Genomic DNA, 19,967 nt, shown 5'->3' with positions numbered 1-19,967 from the left:
AATCTCCTTAAAGGAATTCAAGCCACGATTCTCAAAAGTCACTATGGCTAATTTGAAAACAAAATAAATCAGTCATAAGTTCCACAATTAGATGAAGTAATCTTATTTAATTCACACCAAACCCAACAACGTTCATCAATAAAGCAAGAGAGTTTATAATATTTTATCATATTGACAGATTATGGTCTTACCTGCTGTAAAAGGCATTTTGTAAGGATAATTGATGTGCCCTGTGTGTCCATTGCTAATCCTGGCAACTGGCAGGTGCATAACTCCACAGAGGCTGTAACTGTCCAACTCAGAGTCCTCCCCAAAGCAATATCGGGAGTTGCAACTGCGGAGATGCTGAAAAGGGGTACTAGATGGGAGAGTACTCTGTGAAACCAGGAGACCCTGACAAGAAACTGCCTGTGAAAACTCCTCAGCTTTAGGATACACGGAGCAGTGTGAAAAGTCACTGTAATGCATTCCACTTTGGCCATAGGAAACATAAAACCCATCCAGTGGGGTTATATCTGAAGTTTCAAATAGACAGGTACAATCAGTAGGAATGCCTGGGATAGGCAAGGTGTGGAGCTGATGCAATGGGAATGATGGCTGTTGAAACTCCTGTTTGGGAGTTGGTGACTTCTCCCCAGGTCGTCCAAATTCAGGCTTCATTGCAGCTTGGCCTCCCATTAGCAAAGGCAGTCTGTGATATAGAGCCTCTGTGCTATCATGGTATTTTGACGAAGGTTCGTTCTGTATGCTGTCCATTTTAGCAGCAAGTTTTGAGGTCTCCTGAAGTTCTGTTTTCTGTAAGTCACCATTTACGCCTTTTTGCCGTCCGTTCTGGTCCTCTAGATGTCCATGTAACATTTCCTTTTTGGACTTGACACAGTTCTTCTTGGTAGATTTGGCCCACTTAACTTTTGGTTTGGTGCAGTGGTTCTCAGACTTGGCGTCAGGACCCAATTTATTCCTCTGTCTCAAGGGATGGTCTTTTTCATTGGTTAGTCTCAAGAATGCCACTGCGTTCAGACTGGCAAGTCTCTTTGGAGCAGGAAGGTGAATGACTGCACTGTCGCCACTTTTATTACCCTCTTCAAAAACAGTATCCAGTGACTCGTTAGAAATGTGACATTTTGCGCGCAAATCATTTTTGTTCCTTCTTCCACACATGTTCTGTGTGGATTTTTGCAACGAAGACCACTTCTTGTCAGTTATGTGAGCGAGGCTCTTGGAAATACATTCTGAACTGACTTTGGTGGAGTCTCTCCGAATACGCCTGGAGGAAGTCCTAGGATCGTCTCTTTGAAACAACAGGTTATTCACTGCTTCAGCGTTGAGTGAGGCTAGCCGCCGTTTCCGAGGCTCTGGTGGATCAGGGTCTGGTTCCCTTAATGAACAACTAGTTTTGCACCTTTGCCCCGTTGTGTGAGTCACATTCATTTCCACAGGACTACTCTCATTCTGGAGGGTTTCCGGGAAACAACCAGGTATAACATCACTTATCCAACATGAAAGGCCCTGTTTAGTACCACTTTGGCTATCTTTTGTCACTGATCCAGTCACATCTTCCAGCCTGGTAAGGAGTACTTTGCACGTTTTTTCACTAAGTGGGTGCAAGCGCTTCCGCAAGGGGTAGGACTTTTGCACTTTCTGACATTTTGTGCCTTTGCCCACACCGGAAAACATTCGACTGCAGGTTTGTCCTTTGATGGCCCCTTCCACGCTGCATTCTGCTTCCATGATATCCATCCTTTCTGCTTCTGTCCACATCACAATGAGGTCAGCGGAACCAATTGGATCCTTAAGCAGGAAAAGATGTTTTGTCCAGGCATGGGTCATAGGATAGGAGTGTAGCTGTCATCTAATTGAAGCAAAGTTCTGGAAACCAATAGAAAACACAGTTATTTCTGGTCAACAGAAGTATTCACAGACACGTAGCAAAACTAATACATTAATAACATTTACAAGAATTTATTTTTCAAAGGCAACGCTTCATATATAAGCATTAAAATGTTTTAACTATTATACAAAGCTACACAAACAGATTAAACAATAAAAAAACCTTCAAAAATAACATTTGTAAACATGTTTTGTATTATTAAAGACAAAGGAATAAACATTGTTTTCCAAACACCAGATAAATTGAGTCATAATACTTGTTGCATGCAACTAAGTCGCTTTTAGACACATCATGATGTTAAACACTATGCTCTTCAACTTTCGCAAACGATTTTGCCTCTTGAACAAGAAAAGCTAATAAGCGTGGCTGGGTTGTGCACTAATGTCTGTACATCAAGAATGCTAAAGTAAGTAAACATAGAGGGGGACTACTGAAAAATCAACCAGAGGAGAGACTTTTAACTCGCACATTTGCAAGGAAGCAGCAAAACTCTGGAATATATTTGATAAATTCCTAATCAACCTGCCGGATACTTTTTTCCATAGCATAGTCAGAAGATACTTTATGGTCATGTCTGGAAACAGCCCCTTTATTCCCAGCTTTCAGCTAGGTTCGGTTACCCTTTGATCAGATAGTGATGGTTCATCCAGACTTCCCTTTCTGGGGAAGTATCTTACTGGAGTTCATTCAACCTATCTGATCAGAATAAAAGAACTGCCCAGTGACGTGCTACAGGATCTTTCAGAGTAAATCAATTACACGAGCACAATGTATATCCCCTAAAACCCTTACCCTAAGGCATGAATGATGAAATATGATTGATTTATCTAAATTGTTCTAAGCATAAACAACTATACACAAACAAAATACACTATTCTGAGTAAGAAACAGCGTACTTCAAACTACTGTTTTAGGTTGGGCCCTTCACTGAGTTTTCTGTGAACTAATGAAGGAAGGGATCCCAGCAATTCATCCAAAAGTTACAGCATTGCATAAGCCATATTACCTTCAAAGAGGTCAGGATGAGTACACATCCCACCAGGTACAAGTTGTTTTATCACACTGGGGTTAAGGCCCATAAGAGAGGGATCATTATCAACATATAAAGGCGGGGGACCACCACTGGCCATCAATGCAATTCATTACTAAAATATATACACACAGCTTGCAATCAATGTGTAAGCATATACACATTTAACAAATCTTATTCATGAACAGTTTCATCCTCAGCACGAGCATCTAAAAAGGACGTTAAATCAAGGGTGTGGATATCTACTTGTCCATGGGGCATGTTGCTTCAAAAATCTTCATAAATCTACTTGTCCAGCAACAAAACCCACTTGTTCATTTTGTGCCATGTAATGCAGTGACAAATTAGGCAGCAATCTCATTATGTAAGAGCTCGGATATAGCCCCTTCGATTATGCCAGGGCTCATACTGTAGTGGGGTTTAAATAACAGCAATCCCCTTATGTTGTCACGTTTCCGCAGATCCACATACTGGAGCTCAAGGTGGTTGGAATGTCCTTTTGAGTGAGTGCAAATCTATTGACTAGCATGTTTTTAAGGGTATTCACCGACTCTTCCCTAATCTTTTCCCAAACTGAGAATAGTTTGAAATTTACACCTGATAATGGCAGACATAAAACTTCTTTCAAGGTTGGGAAAAAAAGTGGTTGGAAGGAAAGTGAACTTGTAAACACTCAGGTTTTCGCATGAGCACATCTACACATGCAAATTTGCTCAAGCTAAAATGCAGTTCATAAATATTTTCTAGGAGTACTATTTCTTGGCCTACTTCTGTTAATGCTTGTGAATTCACAAAATCTGTTAAATTCCATATTATATATGTGTGTGTGTATGTGTATACATATATATACATATATATACATACATACATACATACACACACACACACACATATATACACACATACACACTTAATGGAAGGCCATACACCATGGGTTCACTTTTGAGACTTTCTTTAAAAATTGGACATCCTAATTAGGTCTGGCAATAACCATGGCCTTTTATGTTGATTACATTTCAGTCACTGTCTACCGGCTTGCTTCACTGTGAGTGACAGTGTTCTGCTCTTTCACAAACAGCATATCAGCACACAAAGAAGTTGTGTTCAGTGCCAGGAACTACGGTGGCAATGTGTGCTTTTTGAGTACAACTTTTTTTTCTTTTGCCAATGTTTGTTATAATGGTGAGGGCCAGGCAGCTCCCACACCAAAAAAATTGTTTAAAAAGCTGTGCTAAAACTAGTCCCACATTGACTAAATCAAAAGGCTGACCACAAATTCAGACCTGCTGGCTTGGCCAATGCTTGTTTCTTTTTATTTCCCATAATCTTATTGAAACTGGTTACACTGATTTTCTACTATGAATATTTCTGAGAAATACTAGCATACATCAATACATGTTACTAAATGATGCTGCAAAGAAATGGTACATAAAACTTTACAGTGGTTTAGCGACATGTTTTCCTGCCTACTTGCATTTTTTTGTGAACATTTTTTTTTAAAGCAAAGAATCATCAATCTTGCTTTCAAGCTCTGCAAATAGTTGCATCTAATCAGAGAGCATTCTGGGATCATTGTACATAGCCTCATATTGCTAAACTTTGAAAACGTGTGTACACATTTTTGTACTGGAACCACTGTCAGTAGTGCAGTCTGAGCTTACAACATTTACTTAGAGCGTTCACCCTAATAATAAAGGCTTTGCATTAATGAACCATACATACAAGTTTGAAAAGCATTACCACATGGACAGAAATATTACCTTAACTACAGACAATGCCCTTCTTCCCTGATCTATATTATGGTACTGTAAACTGGCAGGCAAAGTGTTAGTGCTGTAGGAGGTTGGGCCTACTTGTCCCAAGGACAAGATACACAAGAAAACGTGTTGCCTTTGACTCCAAACAGTATGTCCTGGGCGTCGGGCTATAAGAATTCCACATCCCTGAGTCATACTCTCCTAACTAAAAGACCAACATGTTGTTACACAAATTTAAGTCATCAAACAACTCAAGAACATAGTAATACTATAATACAACAATTATATCTGTCCAACACAACTATCACAAGAAGTGCACAACAAAACTCTTAATATCCATTTTATTATTTGTCTTCCAAAAAAACTCGCATTTTGTAATCAGTCCATACAGTCCCGAGAGAGAATTGTGAAAAAGGTTAGTGTTCCAGCGTCTAAAATTTTCTATGGGTTTGAAATATTTAGAACGGTACAAAGCTTTTTAAAAAAATCTTTTGATTGTCATTTGAATGTTAATTTGTACATCCCGATAATTGTTTGCATTCTATTAACCAGCATATTCAATATCAGTCCATTTCTGTCTCATAGGAGCATATATACCTCGTATGACCATCAAAAATACATGCGTGTATATATATAATATCTAGTATCCTTATGTTATAATTCTCAAGCATATGTTACCCGTTCCCACATGCATGCATTCTCAGACTCGGCATGCAGTTATGTAAACACTGCTGTTTTGCATTAATTTAGATTCACTTAGCTAGCAGTGGGGTCTGAGGAGTTATCCCTAGTGTAGCCATGTGTGCGGCAAGTAGGTAAGTCGTTGGGTTTATGTTGCAGGGTTTTGTGCATCATGATTTCAGATCTTTCAGTTTCCTCCCTGTTCCCCCTCTCCCTCATCAGATTCATCTGAACTCCCCACTCCGTCCTCGTGATTCCCTGGTTCTGAGCTGTTCCCAGGCTGTCAAAATTACCTGCCATAGGTCCGCTACCGGATGTCTGCGTATTCCCTGCGTGTCCACCCTTCTAAGGGCTTGTCCCTCCGCCACTGCCCAAAGCGCAAGGGCCCTCTCCCATATTTCGAATCTCAGCCCCTTGTCTGAGTTCCAAGCCTAGCAATTCGCGATTCTGCATCAGGCCAGGGTCAAGTCTGTAAATCTAGTATCCATTTTGCGTGGTTTGGGTCTGGGAAAGTCCCCCAAGAGACAGATCTGCATTGTTAAAGCGTTCCCAAGTGCAGCCTGGAGCCTCTGTTAAAAGGTCTACAAAATGTGGCAACCCCAAGACGTGGCAGAAGTCTGCATCTAGTACCCATCAGTGGGGACAACCCGAGGGCCCCCCCATATATTAGTTGTAGTCTATGTGGGGTGAGGTACGTCAGATGTAGATAATTAACTGTGTATATTTCAGTCAGGTATTTCGTAGGATTTTTTGGGGATAAGCTAGTTTTCTCCCCCACTCCTTGTCGGTGATATCATGTCCCAACCTCTCCACCCATTGCCATTGCACCCTCAGGTTCTCTAGTGGTCACCTCCCCATCTCATTCAGCGCTCAGTAAAACCAGTTCACCAGGTGCCGAGCGGCGCCCATAGAGAGAAACAGCTGGAGAACCGTGTGACGTGGGGGTTCCTCCCTACCCGTAATAATGCTTCATACACCAGGAACTGGCCTCTGGATAATGTGTAGGTAGTGGAGTGGGGGTTCATCCCTACCCGTGGCATATATATATATATATATATATATATATATATATATATTCCATGAATGTTCATAATAATACTTCATACACCAGGAACTGGCCTCTGGATAATGTGTAGGTAGTGGACAAGTCCTCTAGTAGGATGAGGGTTCCTTGCAAGAAACAACCTCCCACTGTCTCGAGCCCTGCTTCTCTGTTCACTGTGACAGTTGGGCAGAAGTAAAACAAGTAATGGGGTCTCCAAGAGGGTGGCCCACAAGTGGCAAAGCAGGTGCATATAAAGGAGCTCTCTGGCCTCGTACAACACAACGGCGCCAACATTGCAATGCCATTTGCAGCAATACACTGGGTCGTTGGATGATTATTGCAGGGCATAAGAGGCGTGTCAGCAGTTGCCCCCGACTAGGTGTAGCCCTAAGGTCGTGTGTGTGAAATTCATCTAGCCATTTAGCTACCCACTGCAGTTGTGCTGCTAGGTAAGACAGTTCAAAGTCTGGCGCTCCCAGTCCCCCAACCCCTGGTGGGAATCTCAGGATCTCCAGAGAGTCTCTATAGTGGCCACCATCCCACATCAGTTCACGGAGGAATCTATCTAATTGTTTGAACCAAGAGGTGTGTATTGTAATCTACAGGTTTGTAAAAAAAATACAATAATTGTGGGAGTGTTACCATCTTGGCGCTCAACATTGGAGCCATGAGAGAAAGGCGCAAAGATCTCCAAAAGGCTACACTGGGCCGAAGGGACCGGAGGGCGTTCCCTAAGTTCCCATCTCGTAGGTCGTCTAGGTCATGGTACACTCATCTCCAAATACTTAAAAATCGTGGCAGCTCACAGAGAATCCGGGGAGAAGTCTAATGGCAGGGGGTCTCCCTCACATAGGGGAATATGCACGTTTTAGCTCTATTAACCCTTACCCTGACAGCACCCAAATTCTTTTAAAAGCATGACTGCACCCCCCATTCCATCAGGCCAGGCCTTTAGATACAATAGGAGCTCGTCCGCATAGAGAGATAATATATGTTTGAGGCCATCTATTATGATACCCCCATCACTGCCCTCCGTCCGAAACAGCTCTGCCAGGGGCTATAGCATGGGACAGCACTTAATGCATTCTCTGCTCGGTATTGCACGATGAACCACGTGGGCTTCTAATGTTCAGCTATTCAAAGAACTTGTTCAACTTCTCCTCATTTCCTTCCCAAACCATGATGATGTCCTCAAAATATCTCTTGCACTTATGTACATGAGGTTTGAACAACATATCTTTCCTCATACTTGTCCATGCACACAATGGCCATTTTTGAAGCGAATGGACACTCCATTGCAGTCCCTTTAATCTACATGTAGTATTTTTTATTGAAATAGAAAAAAATATTTCTTAAATAGATCTATACCTACTCCCTAATTAAATTAATGGGACCTTGATGTAGTCTTGGTTTAGATTCCCCAAAAATGCCAAGGCTTCTAGCTAAGGATCTCTTGGAATGTTAGTATACCGGCTGACAAATCCAACATTACTAGGATCTCTTTTTCGTCATCAAATTCTTCATTGTCAAGTGTGTTTATAATGTCCATGGTATCACTGTGTCCATGGAATCATTGATATAATATTACTCAGGATTTGTGCTTTAAGAGATTTTAGGAATACATCCACATATTTTGCTGATGGTTCTACAATTGAGTTAACACCTGAATAATAGGTCTTCCTGGAGGATGTACCCGATTTTTGTGGATTTGAGGTAAAATGACATCACTAAAGATGGGGCATTTTTGTTGATTAGGAATTTAGCTTCAGTTTTGGATAGCCTTCCTTCCATGGGTCGCAACTCAACCAGTTGTTTTATTTCTTTAAGGACAGGCACTGAAGCATCTTTATTTATAGCTCTATTGTGTTCCTCCTTTTGTAATTGCTTTACAACCTCATATTCATAGTTTTCTATGGTCATGATTACAATTGCTCCTGCTTGATCTGATGGTTTTATACTTTATTTCTGGATTCTTTACTGAGATATCTGTTTGCTTATGAAGGAAGTGATCACAGCAATGCCTCCAAAGATGACAGTATTGCCTAAACCTTGTTGGTTGCTGAGATGCTGGATAGTCCTTTAAGGGCTTGGGGAGGAAATGCAGCTTTTGGACAAGTCAATCTCTGCAATTGTCGTGGGGCAAGTAGCCTGGCAGGGATTGGTGGCAATCTTTGGTACAGCTCCTCTGTTCTCGCTGTTGGTCTTTCTTTATCTTTCCTCAGTTCTGAGTAGTCGAATCTGAGTTTATGGTGTCAGGGTCCACCTCAATACTGAATTTATGGGTGTTAAGGGGAATGTAAGGTAGTAGCCAATGGGATGCCTACTCCTGGGGTGCCTACACACCCTATATGACCACTTCATGTGGAGAGTGGGCAGAAACCTGACCCAGAGTTCCTAGTTCCACTTAAAACAATATTGTGGTACCCTTCTTTCGTTGTCCACTTCAGGTGGCCCACCTTAGGGATGTGACTAGCTCGATATTGAACACGCCTTCTGACTAGCTAATCGTACCGCCTGTCCTGGTGCCAAATGAGTCTCAAGGCAGGGGGTGGCATCACTTAGGTCTGTGGGAAGCCGAGGTCGTATTTTAAAGGTGATAGAGACTTTAAATCTTCTGGCTTTGATATGCTAGATCACCAGTTATCCTGCTGAAAGAGGTGTGATCACCTTAGGCATTGTTCCTGAACTCTGCGCATGCGGGCTCTCTCCTACAGTGGTCAGAAACTCGTCTGTGGTGATTGGATGGGTGACACCAGTCAGCCAGCACACGAAGGACTAGTAGGTTTTCAAGGGGCACCTCTAAGGTGGCCTTTGGGTTCATGTTGCAATAAATCTGGTGCTGGCAACATTACAGATTTATTAAGACAGGGTGTACGATACAAAACACCATTATTTTAAGTGAAGCCAATATATAGCTGAGTGTTGGACTTGGCCTTTTTCCCCCAAAATTTTTCGCTTTTTGTCCCCCTAATTTGAATGACTCCCCCATGGTATTAAATATGTATGGACCATGTGTGGTAAGAGTTGCCCTGTTGTGAGATTAAATGTTATGAAATGGTGTGCAGAAAACAATCCCCATTTTAAAAATGTACCTGACTAAAATGTACTGTGTTCTTAAAATGGATGCCATGGCCCTGGGTTTTGCCACTGGACTGCCATCGGTCAGCGGTCTAGATAATATTACCCAGCTACCCCTAGCTTTTGGAGGGAAAGCCTGGCACCCAGGGTGCTCACCCCCTCCCCTAGAACCAGTTTAGGCTAGATGTGCCAACATTCTAGAAGGTCCTGGCACTGCCTGGGAGGAGGGTATAAATAGGGAGAAGTGTCACCAGAGAGTCAGTCAGCGCTGGGACAAGGAAGAGAGGGGACCTGCTGTCAGGTGCTACCGCCACATGGGCCTGTGAGCTGGGCCCTGCACCCCTATAAACCCCCCTCTACTGTCCCCATGGGCCCCTGACAAGGGAGGGCCCCTATCCAGGTCACTGACGCTATTTGACCGGGTACCACGCCAGCGCTGTGTGAAGAAGCGCCCAGGAGGTGAGGAGTGTGCCCCTGAGGAACTGCTGTGGGACTGTCTGCCCCTCTGAAGCCCCCTGGGTAAGATTGTGCCCCCATAGGAACTGCTGCGGGCTAAGGTGGTGTGAGGCCCCGTGGAAGCGCTGGGCCCCTGGGACTGTTGTGGCCCCCTAGTGTTGAAAAGCCCGCTTGTCCAGCGCTGTGTGGTGAAGCGCTAAATTCCAGCCCCCTTGGCGTGGTCTGAGGAAGGAGCTGAAGTTGTGGGCAGAGGGAGGCGCCGTGCGCTATGAAAAGCGCTGTTCTATATAGAGACTGTGGCAGCTTGTAAATAGCGCCATTTTCGCTGTTTTCCCTGTGGAGACTGAGGCAGCTTGTGACTAGCGCCGTTGGAGGAAGCGCGCTTTTGCCGATGTGGAGAATTAATTAAAAGGGAGCCTACCCCTTATTGCCACCGGAAATCACCGCCGCGGCCCGGCGCTGTCGTGGGGATTCCTCCCACTGCTGTGGTGATCGTTGCGGCGGCCCCCGGTACCAGGAGAGGGCTGCCGAAATGAAGGAAGGGTGCACCAATGAAGGTGTGGGGTCCTGCTACTGACCAACCTGGACCTCAATAATTGAGAAACAGAGCTAAGTGGCTGATCAGGAAAGTTAGAAACAGAGTAAGAAGCTGCACAGCCAATCAGTAAGGTGCAGCCAGGGATTAGAATATTACCCAACAACTCAAGTATTTTTTGAAAAAACTTTTTGTATTATTGCATGGGAAACATGGCATCAAATAGACACTTCATCACGACAGTCAGTGCAAAAACGTGAAGAAATATATACAAATATTTACAAAAGTATATCACAGTGAAGGCAACATACACTTACAAACATGGTAAGACAACATATAATCAAATTCATATGGTGACACCAACTATTGTCTGTGACATAGATTCAAAAGCACATAGTTGCAAATTGAACACTTTTTTACAAATTGTTAACGAAAATAGAGCCAGTCCTATGATAACAAAAACCTGTGAACAGGGCGGAACTTAAGATGGAATAGCCTGCCTGTCACGCAACACCTGTGAATAATAAGTTATAAGAAGTTGCAAGAAGGGTCCACAATAGTGGTATGAGTTTGTCCCTGTCTGCACCCCTAGTTCTTGACACAGGCTGGGGGTCAACGCGTTTCGAACCTTGTTTATTCTAGGTTCTCCTCAGGACGAGGACTGGATGACGATGTACCTTCTCAGCCAGAATATTAACTGCATGGAGAGAAGGGTGAAGAGCCACTGGAATTGGTCTGCAAATGGTGTCAAAGATGCCGGATCAAGTGGCGCCCAGGGCGAGTCGTATTAGTCAAGGACTCACATTCTCTTAATTTTAGTGTTTATAACGTAGAAGGCGGCTGCACGCGATGAACGCTGTGCGAAGGAGACACGTCTGCTACAAAGTGTCTGGGCGGGAATCAATCTCTCGCTGTCAGTCAGAGCCTTCTACAGTCAGAGTCTGTAGTCGTCCGTGATCTGCCGGTCCGGTCAGATTAGTGAGTGGGCGCCGCCCTGTGTGCGCCCACTCACTAATCTGACCGGACCGGCAGATCACGGACGACTACAGACTCTGACTGTAGAAGGCTCTGACTGACAGCGAGAGATTGATTCCCGCCCAGACACTTTGTAGCAGACGTGTCTCCTTCGCACAGCGTTCATCGCGTGCAGCCGCCTTCTACGTTATAAACACTAAAATTAAGAGAATGTGAGTCCTTGACTAATACGACTCGCCCTGGGCGCCACTTGATCCGGCATCTTTGACACCATTTGCAGACCAATTCCAGTGGCTCTTCACCCTTCTCTCCATGCAGTTAATATTCTGGCTGAGAAGGTACATCGTCATCCAGTCCTCGTCCTGAGGAGAACCTAGAATAAACAAGGTTCGAAACGCGTTGACCCCCAGCCTGTGTCAAGAACTAGGGGTGCAGACAGGGACAAACTCATACCACTATTGTGGACCCTTCTTGCAACTTCTTATAACTTATTATTCACAGGTGTTGCGTGACAGGCAGGCTATTCCATCTTAAGTTCCGCCCTGTTCACAGGTTTTTGTTATCATAGGACTGGCTCTATTTTCGTTAACAATTTGTAAAAAAGTGTTCAATTTGCAACTATGTGCTTTTGAATCTATGTCACAGACAATAGTTGGTGTCACCATATGAATTTGATTATATGTTGTCTTACCATGTTTGTAAGTGTATGTTGCCTTCACTGTGATATACTTTTGTAAATATTTGTATATATTTCTTCACGTTTTTGCACTGACTGTCGTGATGAAGTGTCTATTTGATGCCATGTTTCCCATGCAATAATACAAAAAGTTTTTTCAAAAAATACTTGAGAAATGAAGGAAGGGCCGCGCTCGGCCCGGAGGCCGCCGACTCCCGCATCACGTGACGGGGGGCCAGGCCCCGTCATCGGCCCGCCCCCGCCGCGCACGGATTGGCCTGCGCGGCCGTGACCTTTGAAGGCCGCGCAGGGATTGGCTGTCGGCCGGGAAGGCCGGAGAAGCTGAATCCAAGCCCCGGGTCCCCGTGAGGTAGGAGGGGGACCCGGGTGAAGCGCTGGTGAGGGGCCCCCGTGGACGAAGGGGGAGCCCCGAAGATTAAGCGACCGGAGCGGGAGTCCACCCCGCCGGTCTGTGACCCAGAGAGAGTGAGGGCCGGTTAAAGAGGCGGGGCCAGGGCACACTGTCGGTGCAAGCCCCGCCGCCAAAGAAGAAGCGACCGGAGCGAGAGCTCACCCCGCCGGTCTGTGCCCACGCGAGGGGCCGGTGAGGTAGGCGGGACCGGGGCACACTGTCGGTGCCAGTCCCGCCTCCCGACCTGAGCGGCTTGATGTCCCAGTAAGGTGTGAGCCTTGCAGCCCTTCTGGGAGATCCCGGGTGTCGAGATAAGCTATTAGCGGGGATCCCACGAGGAAGAGGGAAGCCCCGCTGTGCCCACCCATATCAGAGCGAGTGGGAGGGGGCGTCGAGGTACGAGACGGTGCCTGCCCCTCCCCTCACCTTGCCTGACCGGCCTCCTTGAGAAAGGGGCCAGCAGCGGGAGGAGAGCCCACAGCCCAAAGGACATCCCCGGGAGCAGCCGGTGAGTGGGGCATATGAAGAGGGTGGAGAGGGCAGCGGGGCACAGGGTCGGTGCTCGCCCCCACCCATGACTTGTACACTTAAGACACCTCGTGATAGGGCACAAGGTTGTAGGTGCTTTCAGTTCAGGCTATATAGGTGGACCCTGGAGTGGACAGTCACCTGAAGAGTGAACTGACAGAGATGCCTAATGGTTGCCTGTTATCTGTGGTGCATAGGGTCCCAGTCAGGTCGTGAAGCTCATGTACAGATGCTCCGGCCCCTAGAGGATAGGCTTAACATTCAATCTATATGTTTATGCCCCGAGGAGGGTGTACCCTACGTTGAGGTTTGTAGGCCTATGGTTCTATGCCCCAGGGAATATTGCCTCCTCTAAGGTGACCCAGGAAGAGTTGTTGCCAACGCACTGCCTAAAGTTTATGTTGCTGGTTGGGGGCTGAAAAGCCATGTTCCCAGGTTACCTTTGATGCCTAGGGTGTATACCTCAGATATTATTGAATGCCAGGTGCCTTCCTACCTGTTGTTTTATACCCGTAGGTGGAGGGTGGAGTAAATCTGGGTGTTCCCTTCTACTGCAGGGGTGCCCCTAAGCTGGCCTGACGAGTTATTCCAGGCCCCTGTTCATGCCCCTGGTTAATGAGCCAGCCAGGTTGATTCATGATAGGTGCTCCTGTCTAATATTAAATGTGCTGTGATGCTCTGTTTTTCCCTTACAGGGGTGGGGTTTGGCGTTATAACGCAGGAAGTGTGTTTATGCATAATGTTGGAGTTTGCAATTACAGCCTTCCCCCGAGGATGAGAGCCTGAGTTGGCCCCGCCAGGTTGGCCCCAGGTCTAATGTTCATTTAATCAACCTTTTTCCTTTCAGCATGGACTTTGAACTCAACCCCTTTTTGCCCCATGTAAATAATCCCCCTCTGAAGTACTTGGCGCCTTGTTGTGACTACCACTATTCTACTCCTTTTTACCTTGCAGGTTGGAGACATAACTAAACTTAATCTTTTTCCAACCAAAGGTGGTGTTGTGACTCTTTTGTGGTGTGATTGGTGTGTCGTCTGTGGGTACTGCGTGAATGCTTCACATGTCCTCGAAGTTTGGCCTGCCCGCTTGATGCCATGCTACCCCCTTGGAGATTTGGGTAACCCCCATTTCTTACATTGGTGGCAAGCGGTGGGATAGGACTTGTGTTTGCGCAGTACCACAGCGGCCACAGGTTACACCCCAAGTAGAGCCTTGTGGTGGGGATTATTGTTTGGAAGATTGTTTGCTAAATTGCTTCCTCCTGAAGAGTGTTCCGAACTGTCCCCTTGTTCCACTGGGAGGGTGTGTCCCGGGTGTACCTCGCCACGATGGGGTTGATTTACCAGGAAGTGGAACTGATGGAGTACACCGAACAGGAGGTGATGGACTTCCTCCTGGAGAGAGGGATACCCCCAGTGGGGAACATTAGGAGGAATTTGTTTCTCTATGAGGCCCTCAAGAGGGTAGAGCCCTTGGAGATTGGTGGGGACTTATCGGACTACCCTCCCGAGGTTTTGAAGGGTCAGTGGGTTAGAGACCAGAGAGAGGGCTCCCCATCCAGAACCCTGGGAGGTAATTACTCCAATGAGGAGGAGGAAGAATTTGTGAGGGCGGAGATGCCAGGAGCTGATGAGGACACTGTAGATAGGGAGTCCAGCACTGGGTCCAGCCCCAGGGCCACTGCCCAATCCCTTTCCCTGTCCCCAGAAGAGTGGGTAGATAGGAGGGAAGAGAGGGAGTATCAGCTGGCGCTGGCAAAGCTCAGGCATGCCGAGGGCTTAGCGCAGCTGAGGGTAGAAGAGCAGCGACTAAAGACTGAAAAAGTCCTAGCCCAGGAGAGGATGGCGGAGGCGGAGAGGGCCTTCGCCAGAGAGAGATCAGCTCAGGTGGGTAGGTTGTCCCCTGAGAGTGGTTTTAGGAGTCTGGATTCGCCGAGGAGGGTGGGATCCAGTGGTGGCAGCGAGTGTAGGTCCAGTGCAAGGAGTCCCACTCCCGAAACTCAGGAGACCGCGCCTGATTCCCCGGAAGAGGAGGACGGGTTAGTGCTCAGGGGCAGGGGAAAGCTGTCCCATCAGTCCTGGGGAGAGTTTGAGGAGGAGTGTTGGACTGTACTGGAGGATTGGGTGGTGAGGAGAGCAGTGGAGGATTGGGATGGGCTGTGCCATGCCGTTATCCGGGAGCAAATGCTGAGGAGTTGGTTCCCAAGACTGCGTCACCATCTGTTGCAGTGCGGGTTCTCAGACCCCAGGGAACTTGCACGGGAGGCAGACCTCTGGGTAAGTGCCAGAGCGTCTGGGAAGGCTGAGGGGAGTGATCCTGAAGGGTGTGAGACGGGGAGGTGTCCCGAGGTGCCTCAGCTGTGGTCACCGGGCCTGGAGTGTTTTTTAAGAGAACCCCAGGTTGGGAGGCTAGGCTGTCCCGAGGTGTCATCCAGAGGGAGGGATCCCCTTATGTCAGGAGAACCCGGAGCATCAATAATCAGAGCTCTAGTGGTTCGGGGGTCTGACCAGTCACAGGGTTTAGATCCTGGACTGGGGGTTCAGGTTCAGGAGTTGCCTGGCCTGGAGGGTGGGGTTCCTGTAATGCAGGTCCCTACCAAATGGACTCCCAGGGGTACCACTCCAGTTAGGAGGGTGCGGAACTCTGGGAGGGGGTGCAGAGGGAGGAGGGTCTCTTCTCTGTCACCAGCTCAGCCACAGGGCACAGATCCCGGGTTGGGTGGCCAAGGAGAGGAGTTGCCTGCCCTGGTGGGAGGGACATCTGAAACCAGAGTCCCCCCGGAAGTGACTCCCAGAGGTACTTCTCCGGGTAGGAGGGTGCGGAACTCTGGGAGGGGGTGCAGGGAGAGGGAGGACTCACCCCTGTCACCGGTTCAGCCTGTGGGTTTCGACTCCAGGTTGGGGAGAGAGTTGTGTGAGGGTGTCCCCAGGCGTAGGAGATGGAGGAACCCTAGGAGGAGAAGTAGGGGGAGGAGAGCCTTGCCCCTAAGGGCTGGTCAGCCTGAGGGTGTAGACCCCAGATGGGTGGACCAGTGGCAATTTGGAGAGAGGAGAGTGGTTCAAGAGAATTACAAGCCTGAGGCTAGAGCCTCCCACTCTAGGAAGGAGAAACATCCCACTAGGGAACACCAGTGGGGTGGTTTTGTTAGTGAAGGGAGGGTTGCGAGAGAGAACCATTGGGTTCCAGAGTGGAGGAGAAACTGCAGGTGCTCCTGTAGTTGCAGGCCTGCGTCCACCTTTTTCCGCCCCAAGCAGGGAAGCCCATCAAGGCATTGATCAGTCTACCCTGGCTTTTGGCTGGGGGGGAGTTGTGTTGGACTTGGCCTTTTTCCCCAAATTTTTTTCGCTTTTTGCCCCCCTAATTTGAATGACTCCCCCATGGTATTAAATATGTATGGACCATGTGTGGTAAGAGTTGCCCTGTTGTGAGATTAAATGTTATGAAATGGTGTGCAGAAAACAATCCCCATTTTAAAAATGTACCTGACTAAAATGTACTGTGTTCTTAAAATGGATGCCATGGCCCTGGGTTTTGCCACTGGACTGCCATGGGTCAGCGGTCTAGATAATATTACCCAGCTACCCCTAGCTTTTGGAGGCAAAGCCTGGCACCCAGGGTGCTCACCCCCTCCCCTAGAACCAGTTTAGGCTAGATGTGCCAACATTCTAGAAGCTCCTGGCACTGCCTGGGAGGAGGGTATAAATAGGGAGAAGTGTCACCAGAGAGTCAGTCAGCGCTGGGACAAGGAAGAGAGGGGACCTGCTGTGAGGTGCTACCGCCACATGGGCCTGTGAGCTGGGCCCTGCACCCCTATAAACCCCCCTCTACTGTCCCCATGGGCCCCTGACAAGGGAGGGCCCCTATCCAGGTCACTGACGCTATTTGACCGGGTACCACGCCAGCGCTGTGTGAAGAAGCGCCCAGGAGGTGAGGAGTGTGCCCCTGAGGAACTGCTGTGGGACTGTCTGCCCCTCTGAAGCCCCCTTGGGGAAGATTGTGCCCCCATAGGAACTGCTGCGGGCTGAGGTGGTGTGAGGCCCCGTGGAAGCGCTGGGCCCCTGGGACTGTTGTGGCCCCCTAGTGTTGAAAAGCCCGCTTGTCCAGCGCTGTGTGGTGAAGCGCTAAATTCCAGCCCCCTTGGCGTGGTCTGAGGAAGGAGCTGAAGTTGTGGGCAGAGGGAGGCGCCGTGCGCTATGAAAAGCGCTGTTCTATAAAGAGACTGTGGCAGCTTGTAAATAGCGCCATTTTCACTGTTTTCCCTGTGGAGACTGAGGCAGCTTGTGACTAGAGCCGTTGGAGGAAGCGCGCTTTTGCCGATGTGGAGAATTAATTAAAAGGGAGCCTACCCCTTATTGCCACCGGAAATCACCGCCGCAGCCCGGCGCTGTCGTGGGGATTCCTCCCACTGCTGTGGTGATCGTTGCGGCGGCCCCCAGTACCAGGAGAGGGCCGCCGAAATGAAGGAAGGGCCGCGCTCGGCCCTGAGGCCGCCGACTCCCGCATCACGTGACGGGGGGCCAGGCCGCGTCATCGGCCCGCCCCCGCCGCGCACGGATTGGCCTGCGCGGCCGTGACCTTTGAAGGCCGCGCAGGGATTGGCTGTCGGCCGGGAAGGCCGGAGAAGCTGAATCCAAGCCCCGGGTCCCCGTGAGGTAGGAGGGGGACCCGGGTGAAGCGCTGGCGAGGGGCCCCCGTGGACGAAGGGGGAGCCCTGAAGATTAAGCGACCGGAGCGGGAGTCCACCCCGCCGGTCTGTGACCCAGAGACAGTGAGGGCCGGTTAAAGAGGCGGGGCCAGGGCACACTGTCGGTGCAAGCCCCGCCGCCAAAGAAGAAGCGACCGGAGCGAGAGCTCACCCCGCCGGTCTGTGACCACGCGAGGGGCCGGTGAGGTAGGCGGGACCGGGGCACACTGTCGGTGCCAGTCCCGCCTCCCGACCTGAGCGGCTTGATGTCCCAGTAAGGTGTGAGCCTTGCAGCCCTTCTGGGAGATCCCGGGTGACGAGATAAGCTATTAGCGGGGATCCCACGAGGAAGAGGGAAGCCCCGCTGTGCCCACCCATATCAGAGCGAGTGGGAGGGGGCGTCGAGGTACGAGACGGTGCCTGCCCCTCCCCTCACCTTGCCTGACCGGCCTCCTTGAGAAAGGGGCCAGCAGCGGGAGGAGAGCCCACAGCCCAAAGGACATCCCCGGGAGCAGCCGGTGAGTGGGGCATATGAAGAGGGTGGAGAGGGCAGCGGGGCACAGGGTCGGTGCTCGCCCCCACCCATGACTTGTACACTTAAGACACCTCGTGATAGGGCACAAGGTTGTAGGTGCTTTCAGTTCAGGCTATATAGGTGGACCCTGGAGTGGACAGTCACCTGAAGAGTGAACTGACAGAGATGCCTAATGGTTGCCTGTTATCTGTGGTGCATAGGGTCCCAGTCAGGTCGTGAAGCTCATGTACAGATGCTCCGGCCCCTAGAGGATAGGCTTAACATTCAATCTATATGTTTATGCCCCGAGGAGGGTTTACCCTACGTTGAGGTTTGTAGGCCTATGGTTCTATGCCCCAGGGAATATTGCCTCCTCTAAGGTGACCCAGGAAGAGTTGTTGCCAACGCACTGCCTAAAGTTTATGTTGCTGGTTGGGGGCTGAAAAGCCATGTTCCCAGGTTACCTTTGATGCCTAGGGTGTATACCTCAGATATTATTGAATGCCAGGTGCCTTCCTACCTGTTGTTTTATACCCGTGGGTGGAGTAAATCTGGGTGTTCCCTTCTACTGCAGGGGTGCCCCTAAGCTGGCCTGACGAGTTATTCCAGGCCCCTGTTCATGCCCCTGGTTAATGAGCCAGCCAGGTTGATTCATGATAGGTGCTCCTGTCTAATATTAAATGTGCTGTGATGCTCTGTTTTTCCCTTACAGGGGTGGGGTTTGGCGTTATAACGCAGGAAGTGTGTTTATGCATAATGTTGGAGTTTGCAATTACAGCCTTCCCCCGAGGATGAGAGCCTGAGTTGGCCCCGCCAGGTTGGCCCCAGGTCTAATGTTCATTTAATCAACCTTTTTCCTTTCAGCATGGACTTTGGACTCAACTCCTTTTTGTCCCATGTAAATAATCCCCCTCTGAAGTACTTGGCTCTGGTGCCAGTTGGCGCCTTGTTGTGACTACCACTATTCTATTCCTTTTTACCTTGCAGGTTGGAGACATAACTAAACTTAATCTTTTTCCAACCAAAGGTGGTGTTGTGACTCTTTTGTGGTATGATTGGTGTGTCGTCTGTGGGTACTGCGTGAATGCTTCACATGTCCTCGAAGTTTGGCCTGCCCGCTTGATGCCATGCTACCCCCTTGGAGATTTGGGTAACCCCCATTTCTTACACTGAGTAACTCATAATCACCAGTGCCCAGTATATATGTTTAAGATAGCTTCCTGAACACTTGCAATGTTGTGGCAATGGAACCAGACATCACAGGGGCATATCTGCTCATGCAGATATGTCATCACAGGCCTGTTGTAAGGTGACTTACATATAGTATATGCAGTGCGCATGGGCATGGCACATAGGGAGTGTGTAGATTTGGGGTCCTGCAGTATCACCGCACACAACAAATTGCTTCCTTCAGGTACGGAGGCCGGTAACAGCCAGTTTCCGTTTTTGTCACCCGGAACTGCTGTCAGGGCAGACTGCGATATCCAGACTTGGGCTGTTGCTGCCACACTCCAACCAAACAACTCAATCTGGAACAGCGGGTTTCACAGCCGGGTGGGCACGTGTACAGATTCCCTGCAGCGCACACACACACAACACATCAGATGTCGGCAAGAGCAGGTGGAAGCCAGGATTTTGTTTAAATATCTCTGCCTGCTTTTCAAAGGCAGATTTGGATTTGTTCTAAGCCTTGAAAGCCCTACAT

At 48.5% G+C, this 19,967-nt stretch overlaps 1 protein-coding gene across 6 annotated transcripts in view; it reads right to left on the bottom strand.

The window, feature by feature from the left end:
- Positions 1–19,967, bottom strand: part of BAHD1 (bromo adjacent homology domain containing 1) — a 620,342-nt gene that overhangs the window by 278,428 nt on the left and 321,947 nt on the right. For all 6 annotated transcript variants that reach the window (XM_086937403.1, XM_086937408.1, XM_086937402.1 and 3 more), the window contains exon 2: positions 192–1,869. In XM_086937403.1, the coding sequence (XP_086793529.1) occupies positions 192–1,830 (1,639 nt within the window). In that variant the 5' untranslated portion in view covers positions 1,831–1,869. The remainder of the gene's footprint in view (positions 1–191; positions 1,870–19,967) is intronic.

Source organism: Lissotriton vulgaris, chromosome 9 (assembly GCF_964263255.1).
Source record: "Lissotriton vulgaris chromosome 9, aLisVul1.2, whole genome shotgun sequence".
NCBI lineage: Eukaryota > Metazoa > Chordata > Amphibia > Caudata > Salamandridae > Lissotriton > Lissotriton vulgaris.
This window is presented reverse-complemented; position numbering and strand designations above follow the sequence as displayed.